This window comes from Danio rerio, chromosome 10, assembly GCF_052040795.2.
Source record: "Danio rerio strain M-AB ecotype USA chromosome 10, GRCz13ab, whole genome shotgun sequence".
NCBI classification, from domain to species: domain Eukaryota; kingdom Metazoa; phylum Chordata; class Actinopteri; order Cypriniformes; family Danionidae; genus Danio; species Danio rerio.
Genome location: NC_141030.1, coordinates 9,663,612 through 9,679,368, shown reverse-complemented (window position 1 = coordinate 9,679,368; position 15,757 = coordinate 9,663,612). Strand labels below are relative to the sequence as shown.

At 35.7% G+C, this 15,757-nt stretch overlaps 1 protein-coding gene across 4 annotated transcripts in view; it reads left to right on the top strand.

Moving 5' to 3' along the window:
• Window positions 1-15,757, top strand: part of mrrf (mitochondrial ribosome recycling factor) — a 44,158-nt gene that overhangs the window by 12,442 nt on the left and 15,959 nt on the right. For 2 of the 4 annotated variants that reach the window (XM_087269237.1, NM_001002174.1), the window contains 3 exon segments: window positions 3,795-3,846; window positions 3,949-4,136; window positions 4,419-4,571. In XM_087269237.1, the coding sequence (XP_087125363.1) occupies window positions 3,965-4,136; window positions 4,419-4,571 (325 nt within the window). In that variant the 5' untranslated portion in view covers window positions 3,795-3,846; window positions 3,949-3,964. 4 annotated transcript variants of the gene reach the window in all.

Genomic DNA, 15,757 nt, shown 5'->3' with positions numbered 1-15,757 from the left:
AAGAAATAAAAAAGTTAGCCACATATATTAAATAACGTTTCACGAAATAATGTCAGGCGGTTCATTCCACTGTGGCAACCCCAGATTAATAAAGGGACAAAACCGAAAAGAAAATGAATGAATGAAAATAATGTCAGTAGTTGTAGAATAGAAATATTTGAAAAATATTTAGCAGTAAAATATAGCAGTATGGAAAACGTGCACGCATTTTATTGCAAAACAAAAGGTGGCTGACTTAAAAGTGACGGCAAACTAAGCAAAACATCACCTATTTTTTTTTTTTTTGTCATGCTATACCTATTTAAAGGTTTCCACAAAGTTGGAAACAGACATTTCCTTTAGCCTCATAATTTAATGTCACGGTCATGTTGCCGTCTATTAAAATTTAGTGACAAGGCAGCACTGCCCTGATCGGGCCAGTAACAATTCTGTCTACTGTCCCGAGCATCTCTCACACTGGCCCTGGGCCATCAGGCAGTCCTTATTGTTGAGCCAAGTAAAGCAAAATAAATAGTAAATCTCCAGCACATGCTTTTTTACAGAGCAGCATTTATATATAAAGCTGGAGTTCAGTGTCAAGCTAGACAAAACTGCATTCAAAATCTAAATCAGGTGATAATGACACTGAGATAATAATTTTTGAGATAATGACAGTTGTTTGCGTAGCTTCTCAATTAACTGTGAAGAAAATGTGATAATATCATGTGTAATTTTTTTACTCCAAACTCACTTCATAACTTCAGTCTAGTGTTGAAGTAAATTATTCTCTGAAATAATTCTGCAGTTGTGAGATTATTAGTAACAGTGAATTAATGAGTAGGTTTACATGGACACCAATAATCTGATTTTAATACGATTAGGACAATACTCTGATTAAGAGTCTACCATGTAAACATCATTTTTTGATTTATTTAATTTGATTAAACCAATATAACTAAACAGAAATCAAATTAAGACATGTGGAGTATACTGATTTTAATCGAAGTGCAGTACAGACATGTAAACACCAGAATCAAACTATTACCGTCGTGTAGGATTTTCTCTGGGTTTTGTGACTGAATATTCCATACACACTCGGCTGTTTGACACTATTCTCTGCAGCTAATGAGTCAGTGATGGACCACAGACACCTGCACTGCAAAATGCGGAGTGTTTTTTCCTATACAGGGTGTGGTATCAAATTCCATTAAAACAACACTCTTCCAGCATACTAACATCCAATATCTCGTTTGTCACGAGGGGCATGCATGAAATGTTCCTCAATGAAAGTGAAAGTGCCAAACTGCAGTTAAAGTCGACAAATTAAAAATGAATCACCTGAAAGTACATGAAACGCCGAAGGAAATGTGGATAGCGTGGTGACGCAGTCAAATCTATAGCATGTAAAACAGGATTATGAAAGGATTATTTAAAAAGCAATGCATTTAAACACCTAATCATATTATTGCCTTATTCAGATTAAAGCAAAAAATTCAACTCCTGATGTCCATGTAAACGTAGTTAGTGAAAGTGATTAAATCTTCTGTTTATAATGGAACATTGTTTCCTAGGTTTCTTATTCATGGGTGTTTGGCTTTTTCGGGTGAGAGTACCCTATGGCCTCTGAAAATTTACTACTGATCAAACAACAGGGCTTCCCTGACTAAATGTGCATGACAATCTTATCCTTGCTTAGTCGCGTTTGCGATTCTTTTCATTCGCCAACCCTATAAAATGTTGATAATTAAAATGTAAATGTTCTTGTTAACTGTAAATGTATTTTAACATGTTACATTTGTCATTTTTTCTAAAAAAAATAACAAATGAATATTAATCAATAATATTGCATAAATAATTCATCAATTAATCAGAAGTAATAATTTAGTAATTTAGTAAAATAGTAGTAATTTCACTAATCTAAAATGGCTTTCTCACTGGAAAAAAATGCTTTTAATTTTTTACAATTTGCAATTCATTTGTTATTCATCTGCATTCATAATGACCAGTATTGATATCTAAATAAAAAAAAATGTTACTGGTTGGAATTGTATTTTTGATTCTGAATTTCACCTACGAAAACGTTCCGAAAATTAATTTTAATGGTATCCTATGTTGACATTTAAGTAGTGAAAAACAGTTGTTGATATGAAGTTTTGAAGTTTTATGTGTTTTAGAAGATAAAGTTTAATTCCTGATATCACTTTCTGACGATTTTAAACCCTGATAATCCTATTTCTGAGAGTGATGATTTCATTCATTCATTTTGCTTCGGCTTTGAACCGCAGTGCGGTAACATTATTTTTTATGAACATTTTTATCAGTAAAAAAATCTAATTCCTGATATCGTAAATGAGCATTTTACCTAGTTAAAACATAATTTCAATATCAAAAATGCACATTGTTTAATTTAATAAAAGCCAAAATGTCTTAAAATAGCAGAAAAGCACTGTTGTTTCAGTCCACCATGCAGAAAACAACCTCCATTTGAAGATTTATGCTCCTAAAAACACAAACTACAGAACTTGGAGTGTCCACTAACGAGTCGATGAGTTAAATCAGATGTGTTTGATTAAGGAGACATCTCGAATGTGCAGTGTTGGTGGAACTCCCGGACCAGGATTGAGGATCTTTGCTTTAACCCTGAGTATTAAACGGAGCACTGTTTGTGCTACAGACATGAGTGATACAGCAAATCAAGCAGCTTGAGGAGAGTTGTGCTATTACTTTTCAGAATGACAGTTTTCACCTGGTGGATTATAAACAAATTGGATATATGTATAAACTTACAACGAAGGCAGCATTGTCGAGATATACTGTTGAAGTCAGAATTATTAGCTCCCCTGTTTATTTTTTCCCCAATTTCTATTTAAGGGAGATCAAAACATTTCTACACATGATAGTTTTAATAACTCTTTTTTAATAACTGATTTGTTTTATCTTTGCCATGATGACAGCACATAATATTTTACTAGTTTTTTTCAAGACACTTCTATACAGCTTAAAATGACATTTAAAGGCTTAATAGGGTAATTAGGCAAGTTATTGTATAACAATGGTTTGTTCTGTAGACTATCGAAATATATATATATATATATATATATATATATATATATATATATATATATATATATATATATATATATATATATATATATATATATTTATAGCTTAAAGTGGCTAATAATTTTGACCTTAAAATGGTTTTTAAAAAAAATTAAAAACTGCTTTTATTCTAGCTGAAATAAAAAATTAATTTCTCCGGAAGAAAAAATATTATCAGTCATATTGTGAAAATTTCCTTGCTCTGTTAAACATCATTTGGGAAATGTATATAAGAAAAAAATCAAAGGGGGTTTAATAATTCCGACTTTAACTGTATATCCTGATTCATGTCTCTCAACAAATGTATGTGTGTGTGTATATATATATATATATATATATATATATATATATATATATATATATATATATATATATATGTGTGTGTGATACTATAAACCAATTTATGATTGCATCTGTTTTTCATCTGTTAATCAAAGCCTAAACTCACTCAATATATACATAAAATCAATTACTACTGTATATACGTACATAAATACGATTTTTTGTTTTATAACCAATAATTTAGGAATGAGATTTTTTTTATATTTATCTTGTGATTTTGATTTATTCAATGTTAATTTAAACACTGTTTTATATCTTTAAATTGTGAATATCTCTCTCTCTCTATTATCATTATTATTAGTATAATTATTTTTAGTTCAGTTCAACTAACAAATCTGATGGTGTGCTTCTCTTTGTTCTGTCTTTTCTAGAATTTAAAAGCGGCCCCTGGTGGCACTAATAAACTTCATCCAATCTCCAAAGGTTTTTCGTTTTCTACTTGCTCTTATGAAATATCTGAAATCTATTTTTAATATAAATTCATTTCTCTAGTTGCTTTCAATCATCTTCTCTCCATTGTTTTAGTCTAGTTACCACAGACATGGCCTTGAGTCATCTGAACCTCCTGCGGCCAGTATTGTACCGATCTCTGCCATCAGTTTTTAGGATCCCACGACTGACCAGTTCAAGAGTCTCCTTTCTGCCTCAAGTGAGCCAGTGTCCCGTGGCTCTGCCGAATTACGCCCGTCATTATGCCACAAAGAAGAGTAAAGGTGAGTGGAGCACCACAGCTACTTATCCCTCACAGAACCACAACAAAGGCCATCCAGCATGGGGGTTCGAGTGGATGTTGTGTTTGTTTTCTGTACCAGTGCTTGTTTAGGTTCACTCAAGTGGATTTGGAGCCCATATGAAGCCCAAATCCTGCTTTCATTTGTAAATGTTAAGACAATCAGCCTGCATGCTGGTCACAGTCTTTCATTTCTATCTCCAGCTTTTCTTTTGAAGAAGACATTAATGTTTCTTTCTTCTTTGTTGCTTTTTTTATTTGTTAGCAAAGGCAAAAGGGCAGACAGCTAAAGTGAACATCAATGCAGCTTTGGTGGAGGATATTATCAGCCTGGAGGAGGTGAAGGAAGACATGGCTGCTGTTCTGGCTGCTCTGAAAGAAGATTTCAGCCGCAACCTCAGCGTTCGCACATCACCAGGTCAGGAACTAGATTTTGACTTGTTACCCCGTCCCTTTAACCTGAAGCCACAGTTATGCTTGGGTTAAGGTTCAATTGCAACTTTGGCAACATGCAAGCCTCAAACATGAGTTATAGCGTTTGATCAGTAATGACGTTAGTATGGAAGGAAGTGAAATAGAATGAACTGCAACTGATAGGTTGAAGGTTTAGTACTGTCAGGGGCGCCCCCTGGCCACCCTAATATGATTTTGCTGTTGATATTATTCATAAATTCACAATATATTAATGAATAAATAAATAACGAGCAGCCACAAAATTTTTGTTTATTGCCTGATGACACTAACGAAGCTCACTGCCCCTCCCCCTCACCAATCGTCGTTGACAGCACGCACACGCCTGCAATAGACAGCAGTGGTAATTTAATATTTACCTTAAGGTACATTAATAAAAGAAGCTGTATTAATAATGTTGCTCAAAAAGGAATATAGATGATGGTATTAGAGTCTGTAAAGTAAGTGTATATAAACAATGCATTTTGTTCACTTGTTTGTTTTATTAATTCATTCATTCATTAATTTTAGACATGTCATATACTGTATGCTGTAAACTAAAAGTATGTGAAAATACCTGAAAAGTTATTTATATATATATATATATATATATATATATATATATATATATATATATATATATATATATATATATATATATGAAAAAATGTTTTTAAAATTAAAACTATTGTATATATATTTTTTCGTTTATTGTTTTTTTTTTTTTTTTTTTTAGGAATAAATTTTATTATTTTAAGAGTAATTATTTAAATGAATTAAAACCACATTATTTCATTTACCAGAAACAAAAACATAACATTACACTGAATTTATCATTTTTTGTGTGCCACCCCAAAATTTGATGCGGCTGCTTCTGGCCACCCCTAAAAAAATTTCTGGGGGTTGCCACTGAGTACTGTCAAAGCAAGAAAAAATATATATACACCTTTTCATAAAAACAAATAAATAATTATAATATTTTATAAGTATTTTCTTACAAATGTACACTGTAAAATGTAATAAGTTGACCTTAAAAAATTGAGGAAACCGATTGCCTTAAAATTTCTAAGTACAGTAGTCTTTACAGAGTAGTTTTAAGTGAGCAAAACTTAAAACAGTTTGTACTTTTAAATAAGTAAAAGAGAGAGTTACTGCTACTGTCAAAATGATCAATGACTTCCGGCCCTGCCCCTTTTAGGGTGAGAATAATTTAAATAGTTTCATAAGAATCTAATTACCTGAATTATAAATTAAATAATTTGATTACAAACTAATTACTGGAATTATAAAACGTAATTTAATTAAATTGATAAGGATCTAATTACTTAAAGTATAAGGCCTATATTAAAAAGGGGCAGAGCTGGAAGCCATCAATCATTTTGACAGTAGTAGTTCCTTCTAATTCTCTAGTAAACTTCAATACTGTTGACTCAAAATAATTAGTTGTGTTAACTTCTTATTAGGGTTCACATTACTTGGAAAATGTTAGGAAACTGATTGCTATAAAATGATCAAGTAATGCTGAGTTTAGACTGCATGATTTTCAAAGTAGTCGTGTCACAGATGTTTTCACACTGCATGACTATCTGGGCTAGCATTTTGTCGCTGCTTTGTTTTGGGGCTTTCACATTGCCTGACTTTACAATAAGAAGAATTGCTGACAACTTCGTCCAAACTACATCTTACAGCCAAAAACATGTAGTATATCTTTTGTTATTAACTACATAACGAGAAAGAACCCTTGAATGAGGTAGAAAATGTACATATTTGCTCACCTGGGAATTGAATTTAAAGGGGATTAGCAATTTCTCCTCAACTTTCTTTTTTAGCTTTCTGTATGAAACAAGAAACAGACACGTGTGCTCCTGTCAAACCACCACTAGTTTTTCCTCCATTTCTTTGGTCCTAATAAACTGAAAAACAGTGCTTTTAACTTCTCCCCCAACCTCCCGCTGGCCTGCAGGTACACACACAAAAGTGAATGCTGCTTTCTCATTGGCTGTAGGCGATCGCCGATGTTTTTTTCAGTCAAAACTCATTTCACACGGCATGATTTGAATCGCTGACAGCTCCAGATGTCAAATTTCTCACGCCAAATTTCTCACAGGCACTGGCGACACATTGGCGATTCTCTCAGATCGCGTCTTTGATAGTTCATACTGTGTGATTGTCACCCATGTGCACGAGCACCGATTAGCCGGTGATTTCAGGCATTTGTCTGCAATTTCTAAAAACCTGTCGACGAGCCAAAATCAGGGCTAAAATCATGCAGTCTGAATTTGGCATAAGCTAAACTAAAACATTTAAGTAAAGACAAAAACCAATACCTATAACATTTTTGTTGTCTAAATATTGTACGGTACTGTAAACCTAAATTAGTAAGCAGAACTCATAAATTGTATGTAACTAGATCCAAAAAACATATACGGTACTGAAATTAACTTTATTATTCATTCATTCATTTTCTTTTCGGCTGAGTCCCTTTATTATCCGGGGTCGCCACAGCGGAATGAACCGCCAACTTATCCAGCTTGTTTTACACCGCGGAAGCCCTTCCAACTGCAACCCATCTCTGGGAAACATCCACACACACACTTATTCACACTCATACACTACGGACAATTCAGCCTACCCAATTCACCTGTACCGCATGTCTTTGGACTGCGGGGAAATCCGGAGCACCCGGAGGAAACCCACGCGAACGCAGGGAGAACATCCAAACTCTACACAGAAATGCCAACTGATGCAGCCAAGGCTCGAACCAGTGGCCTTTTGGCTGCGAGGCGTCAGCGCTACCTCCTGCGCCACAGTGACACCTTTACTTTATCAAGAAGTTGTAAAAACAAACTGTTTTAGGTTATGCTCACAGTTGGTTTCCTCAATTTTTTTAAGGTAACACATGACCATACAAAAGTTGTAAATACAAATTATTGCAGGTCAAGATTACTTGAAACTATTTAGTTTGACAACTTAATGTGCTAAAAAGTTGGGACTACTTGTTTAAATGTAGTAAGGTGAACACACTTATTCATAATAAGTTAACTGCTCTTAATTTTGTTAGTGAAAGCAGCTGTTGCTTTTTACAGTGTGTAAAGTATAAACAATTTTAAATTCAGTAAAAAAATGCAGTAATATATTCTTTAAAATAATACTTTTATTATCTTTTCATGTTTTTATTACTCCGTTATCATCAAACTATTAAAGGGCACCTATGGTAAAAAATCTACTTTTCAAGCTGTTTGGACAGATCTGTGTGTTGGTATAGTGTATAGACCGTCATACTGGGGTGATATGAACACACCCATTCCTTTTTTTTTCAATTTAACTACAAAAAAAGGGTCGACCAATTGGAGCTGTTTTCAAATCGATCGCACCATTACATAGGTGTGCGATCCCCCCGCCCACCGAATTGATTGACAGCTGCGCGCATTAACATGTTCCGGTAGTCACGTGTATATGTCAACAAGACCAGACAGACATACTCAAAGCAACCGGGAATAAAAGCTCTGTTCTGTTCGCTAGGATCAGCAATCATCATCAAATGGGATTAAGAGTAAGTTTCACATGTTTAAAGTGTTTTAAAACAGAGTATGTGTGTAATTAATTACAGCGTTTTACTTCAGCTTTACTTCATCAGCACAGCCGCGTGTCAGAACAATTATAAAAGAAGACGCTTCAATCCCGGTTTGTGGAAGTTAAATCAGGTTTATTTTGTACATTAGCATAACAGATATCCACACTGTACTGGAGGTTAGCCTTAACTAAGCTAAGCGCGCTCTGTCTGTCTGTCTGCCTGCCAGCCTGCCTGCCTGTCTGCCTGTGTGTGTGTGTGTGTGTGCGCGCGCACGCGCGCGTTAACTTTGTAACGATATTGTGTGTGACTCATCAATGCAACTTCACAATACTGATTAGTAAAGGTTAGTTCTTACTGTAGTATTTCACAAACGCTACGTGAGACCTTCTTCCTTTATGTCTGTCTGTTGTCTGACGCAGCTGAGGGAGGCGGCATGTAGAAATAGTGGGCGGGAAAGACTCGGCTTAAAGGCGCAGTACGACAAAACCACCCCCTGCTGGAAATCAGTATAAAACTGCATCTTGTAAAAGGTATAATGAAAAATCTGATGGGTATTTTGATTTGAAACTTTATATACACATTCTAGAGACGCAAAAGACTTATATTAAATCTGAAAAAAGGGGTAACCTAGGTGCCCCTTTAAATAAATCTACTTTTAAATTAGTCTGAAGTGATTCACAGAAATAAATTTCAATTCTGAGACCATTAACAAACTGAATTCACAGATTATCCTTTCTTAGGTGATCAGACTTCTTGCACATACTCTAGTATAAACTTACTTTGTATTCAGTAAAAAGTGACACAACCTCATGGCATTTGATGTTATCATCTTCATCAGTAAACTCTAGTCAAAAAGAATCAGAATTTAAAGTGTCAGAGACTGCAGACTTGTGTCAATCCTAATGTAACCCACCTCTCTGCTATTCACAAACAATTCTGAACACCTTGATTAGCCTGTTCTAGTTCAAGTTCAGGTCTGTTTGGTTAAGTTTCAAGTGAAACTCATAAGGACAGGACTGGAGTTGAAGAGCCCTGATCCACATTATCAATGTCACAGAGGTTACGCGAGGCTAAAAGAGTATTGTGTTGCCTCGTCCTCCCATGAGGATCAATGCACACCGATCCACCTTTGGACGTTCTGGTCATGACCATTGTTCCACAAGGTGGGGTCACTGTTTGCGATCCTACTTCCTGGAGTACGTCCAGGTTGACCCTATTCATTCCAGTCCAGTCCCTAAAGACCCCACAGTTGGGCATTTGGGACTTGTACAGTCCATGTTCTTCCCTTTCACCTCCTGACCTTTGCAGTCCTTCCCTCCCTGCTCCTTGATCCAGGACCAAGAGTGAATATGGAAAGATGGCATGAAGTTCTCAAGCAAATGATAGTATCATCTGGATTTAATTAAGCAGCAAGTTTATTATGAAGGACAAGAGAATCACCTTGGCCGAGGGAAGGAGGTTGTGGAGTGGGGGATTAATGTGGTGACCTTGTGTCTGGGCACACTACACAAGGATTACGGCCTGTCAGTCTGTCATCTATAGGATAGACTGTTTGCACTTGGATCTCCACAAATGTGCCTTCTCTTGTTCCAGATAAATCTCCCATCAGAGGACATCGCTTCATGAGAAAACATTTGTATTTTTCCAGACACCTCGTATCTAGGACAAGGGTTCAGTTGTTTCATTTCTAGCAAGTCAATCTGAAGATCTCTGCAAATTTCTTTAAATTTTTCATTTAAGGGTAAAAACGCACAAAATAGAGCAGTGTACAGTTAGTGAACATATTTACTTCTAAAATTGTTGTTTAGTAGGGCTGTGCAATTAATCGAAAAAAGATTCCCTACATAATCTTTTTTTTTTTTTTTGGCAAATATATTACAGATCTTGCAAGTGTTTTTTTCTCACCTTTTTCTATAGAGAAGTTCTGCATTTAACAGCCACCTATGTATCCTACACCTTCATTTACCTTTAAAAAATGTAGGACAAAATTATATTTTGAGAACTTTCTGAGCCCTGACCTGTATACATGATAACACAGAATTATGACAGCATGTAAAGAAATGTATTTTGTACATGTTACTAGTGTAGTAAATTCACTGTCAATTGAGATTAAGGGCATACTCGCTCTATGTACAATTTAGGGATGCTCATTTCGGTTAATTTTGCTAACCGACAACCGGTTATTAACGGTTAACTGGTCAGATTACTATTAATTTTATATTAAAACAAATTGACGTATCTATTTTGTGTCCGACAAATAAAATACTGATTTATTTTTATAGCATATTAATAACAGAACATAACAACAGAGCATTTTCACGCACCTGCAGTGTTTAGCACGGAAGAACAGAATAAACTAAATAAAATGAATAAAATAAATAGGACTGCCCTAAATTATTTTCACTTAAATAGTCAATTTATATTACAAAACGCAAATACTGACTGATTCTTTTTAATAACCGGCATAGGCTGTTTTTTTTTCAATCATATGTTTTTTTTCTTCCGTCAAATAAAAATAGCTGACTTCCTCAAATTGCCCGCTCCACGGAAAATATGCATTTATTTAATGCTCCGCTGTTATTATTATAATCACAAAACCTTTTTACATTTTTAATAGAAATCATTATTTTAAAGATAATGTCCTGATGTATGGTTACCTTTTTCTCCCTCGCGGTTCAAGTGCGCGCTGCGTGATGAAAAGACAACAACAATGCGCACATATGTTGACTTTTTGTAAACAGTTGTGTTGTTTAAATATGATATTGCATTAACGTGCATACATGCTTTATAAGCTGTAAAATAAAAGGTAAAGCCTATTTGTTGCGTTTATGACGCAGATGCAGGTCAACATCAACGCTTTTTTTGGCATCAACACGTCTGTTAAACAGCAATATTCTTCTTCCATTTTGCTTCTTTGGCAAATGTGTCTGTAGCCACAGGGTATACGTTATCGTCCCGCAAAGTTAAGTATGTCTTGCAGTAAAACAAGTGGCCGACCACAGCTAACGTGCTTTTTTTCATTCCAAAAACGCGAGGCGTACCTCTCTGCCTTTATGTTGACAAGGAAAAAAGAAGAGAAGAAGCGCGGTTCTCTTATGAAACGACTGAATCAGCTGGGTATCGATTGTGCAAAAGTGTTGTTGTCTATGTTGTTACAATTTTAATATTTAATAATATTGTGATATTCAGGATTTGTACATTCATACAGCTCTGGACAACTTAAAACAGCGATTAGACCTTCAGAGCGGCATTAATGCGTCCTGAAGTAAAGCGAAACGGCTATAAACTCCAACAAGATAGAGTGATTATATACAGTCATACTTTATCTTTAAATAAAGTATAACTATAGAAACTGTGATCATCTTAACTGAAAGCTTCTGCGTGTTTGCTGGCCTCACGCATCGCGCACCTTTCAGTCTGTCAGTCATTCAGTCAGTCAGTCAGCACATAACCCCAAAGGATTAAACAGATAGCGCACAGCACTATACGGTTACAGAAAAGTTTGCGCTGTTATAATCTACCTTTTAATTTGTTTTGGTGCTATTATAATCCACTATTAAAAACAACAACAATAATAACTGAGTGTTTTGAATGGGTATGTAGCCGTGGCTGGATGCATTTTGGTTTCCGCCATGGAAGAATGAATGTAGCAGAAATCATGCTCTTTAAAAGTTCTCTGTAGTTGTCTTGACAACACAAACTGCTACTCTGGGATGAGCCGCGTGCAAAAGATGCCCCTCTTAACGCAAAGGCGCATTCAATCGGCCCCTTATCCAGTCAAACTAAAAATATATAAAATAATAATTTTAATCGTTTAACTGATAGCATTAATCGGTCACAAACACACCCTTTCGGTTAACGGTTAATCGATTATTTTAAGCATCCCTAGTACAATTGCCTTGAACTGGGCCAAAGCACGCTTGTCCTCTCTCCCGTCTCCCCTGACGGCCCGCACTCATATTACATTCGGGCCTGTGCATGCCTATGTCATCGATGATGCGCTGTTCAGTAATCGATTTCGCTCAGCACAGTGGAGATCTCTTTAGTTCTATTGTTTAAGTCATTTGATGTTCAGTGACTCAGAGTCAACACTTCGCTGAACAGATCAGCCACTTAAAACGCTCATAAACAATCATAAAGTCCTCAGGCTGCAGGAATTAGGAGGTTTGCTGAAGGTGCAGCTGTCGTGCAGTGAGGGGTTTGCGTCTTTAATAAACTACGACAGTTTGCGTTCATTATACAATCGGAATGATTGATTAATCCATATGCCAGTCCAACCCAAAGACTGCAATAAAGCCTAAGAGTGCAAACATGAAAGAATCTATTAGACAAAAACAGATTTGAAACCTTTAAAACAGTAAGACAATAAAAAACATCCACAAATCAGAATAAATCTTTGATCTTAATACATTGAATAAATTGCTTCCTGTGGCCTTAACAAATGTGTAAATCATTTCCCAAAAGAAAAAAAAAACTTACTATATTACAAAACGTGGTCGCTTTTACAGTAACATTAGACAGCGGCTGCATATCCACAACAGTAAAAGCAATACGCATTTTTTAGTTTAGTGGAATTAATTGTTTTACCTGGAGAATGTGATCTGATGTCAATTATAGCTGAAGGTAGGCTGCAGGTGAAGTGCTAAGCCTCCAATTTTGTCTGTATTTTGATGTTGTGTGTTTCGCAGTTGTCAAGTGTTTTACTTGCACAATCTACACTTAACAACAATCCACTTCTTTTATTTGAGTTTAAATAACAAGAATCCACTGCAAAAAATGCAAGTCTCCGGCATGCCATTGTTTCTGTTTTTAACTGTCTGTAGTGATGATGGGCGATTCGCGAATGAATCGTTTGTTTTATCGTTGAATCGTTGTAAACCAGTCGAACCAGTCGTGAAACGGTTTGCGTCTTTAGTAAGTACTAACATACTGTGTGATTCAACCTAAGGTCATTTTTATTCCGCAATATGTTTAATAGGGGTGTCAAAATTAATCGTTTCTTCGGTGCACCGCGGTGCAGACGCGGACAATTCGGTATCGGTTCAGTAATAATCATAACCGGTTATTACTGAGGTCATTTACCTCATATGCGCTCTGTCGCGAGGGAGGCGATCGCGAGTATTTACAGCGCTTTAACTACTTAAAACTCATAAACTGTGCACAATTTCACTGTGTGTGTTTGCTGGATCAGTCTTTCAATCAAAAGCCAATCGCAACCGTTTTTGTTGAGGGTGTGAGCAATCAAAGAGGTGTAAGAAAACTAGACAAGGATCAGAAATTGATGTTTATATTTGTTTATATTATTTGCTAAATGCTCGTTTTGTTTAAAGTTAGTTTATATATCTGACTGTTTGTATTAAACGACAAAATTGTATTAAAATAATATATAAATATAAATATATTCATACATTTTAATACAAGAACTGCTGCTGTGAAGAAAATATAAAACTGTGTATGGAAAGCATCGTCAATGCACCGTGATGCACCGAGATAACGAATTGAACCGAATCGATGGCATGGTAATCGTAACCGGACCGAACCGTGAGACTAGTGTAGGTTCACAGCTCTAATGTTTAATAGAGCCAATTAAGCAAAGTAAAAAGTTACTCGCGTTACATTTTTTAAAAAGTAACTCAAATAATATTACTTATTTTTTAAAAGTAATGCGTTATATTACGTGTTACTTTAAAAAAAAGTAATATTGTTACGTAACGCGTGTTAATTAAAAAGTGTTACCCCCAACACTACTGAGTATTGTTAATAAATCTTGGGCATCTTGGGCACTTCAAGAATAGAGGTGGATGTTTGCACGAGATCTGCATTTTGGCTCTCCAGAAGGTAGTCACATCAAAAATTATATATCACCTTGTACAGTAGATTACTTTAAAGCTGATAGCTTTACAGTATTAGACATGAATAAAATACCATGCTATTACTTACAAACATCAGACTTCAAAAGGAATTGGATTTCCAAATCAAAGAAAGATGTCCAACTCATAGAAGCCGAAGCCACAGTCCCACTCCTATTATTTATTCCCACAGACTAATAGTAGTCATTACTTGAAAGCTGACTTCAGCAAATTGTTTCAAACACCTGAAACAAAAAAAACAGTTTGTCCTTTGATCTTGTTTGAGGTATACTACAGTCTTAACTTTATCCAGTTATGCTTCTGAATATTAACCAACCTCTTAAAACAGAAAGGATAACAGGTGGTTCCCTGACCAGGAAGAGCCCATTTGGCTAATAGCTTCCCTGTTAAATTCAGTGTTTTTTAGTGGAGGAAACAGCAATATGTTTCATGGAAGCATTAGCAGATGTAAACATTTCCAGATAGCACACACACAATCTGAGGTGAGTTCCAGAGACGTTTCTCTGCATACCTTTGCTCATGACAAGATTGAGATTTTTGTCCCATAAGCACTGTTGAACCAATCAGAGATTGCGCAGATGCTAGTTTTCAAGGATAGCGAAGTATAATTTTCTTGGATATTACCGTTCAAGTAGCTGACCGACAAAATTGTATCTGTATGGAGAATTGAGAGGGTTTTATATACAAAAGTCACATGCAGGTTCTCTTGTAAAAGATCAAAGTGTAATGGAGTGTTTCAGTGTTCTTCTGAAGTGTGGGATAAAATAAGGTAAGCCTGGGGACAAAGGGTGAGAGACAGAAACATTGCTGCGTGAGGTAAGGCAGATGAGGGAAGGAGACATGCTGGCGAAATGTTCTGGTTTTCTGTCTGAAGAGAAAGACTGGGTGCTTTCATCCCTCAAAGAGAGCGAGACATGTCGTCACAACAATTATCGAAATGAGTCTCTTCGTTTGCAACCTTTTATTTTTTGTGACTGGTAGGGAAAGGATGCATTAACTGATAGGAAAAACATACATAATTCAAGCAAATGTGTTGTTGTCAGATGGAGTGAAGGCAGTTATTCCATTGTTTGTCTTAAAAGTTCTTCCCAAAATGAAATGTCATTTAGAACCTGCATGGCATTCTTCTTCTGTCAAAGAGAAAATAAGGTATTTTGAAAAATGTCTCTGCTTTTTTGTCTGTACAGTACAATGGCATTCCATGTTGTTATGGGCCTTAATGACTTTCATTGTATGGGCAAAAACAATTGCAACATTCTTTAGGTCAAAACATTCTTTTTCAGTTCTTGCATTTCCTGGGCATGATGTTTCTAGCATTGTGCTTCACTGTTTTAGCTTCTGGAATGGCCCTCAAACAAGGTTATTTTGGCCTAATCATAGGCACCTTAAGGGTACCCCTTAGCTTTGGACATTTCCAAGGGTCCTGATTAGAGAGCAGGCTCAACATGGGGACCACACTACACATATGTCCAGAAGAGTGAAGCCAAAACATATTGCCAAAGCTCATCAGTGTTCTACAGTCTTGCTGCTACTGTATGTGTAAAAGTCAAGCTGTAACATCCTGCTCTTTCTCGTGAAGCTAATACGGAAGTAACTAAACCTGCAATTCATTGAAATTCTGTTAGGCCTGGATCAAATAGAGCACATTTCTATTGAGCCCATTGTTAAAATGTCTAACTTTACAGCAGATTTGTTTACAGCCTAGTCCAA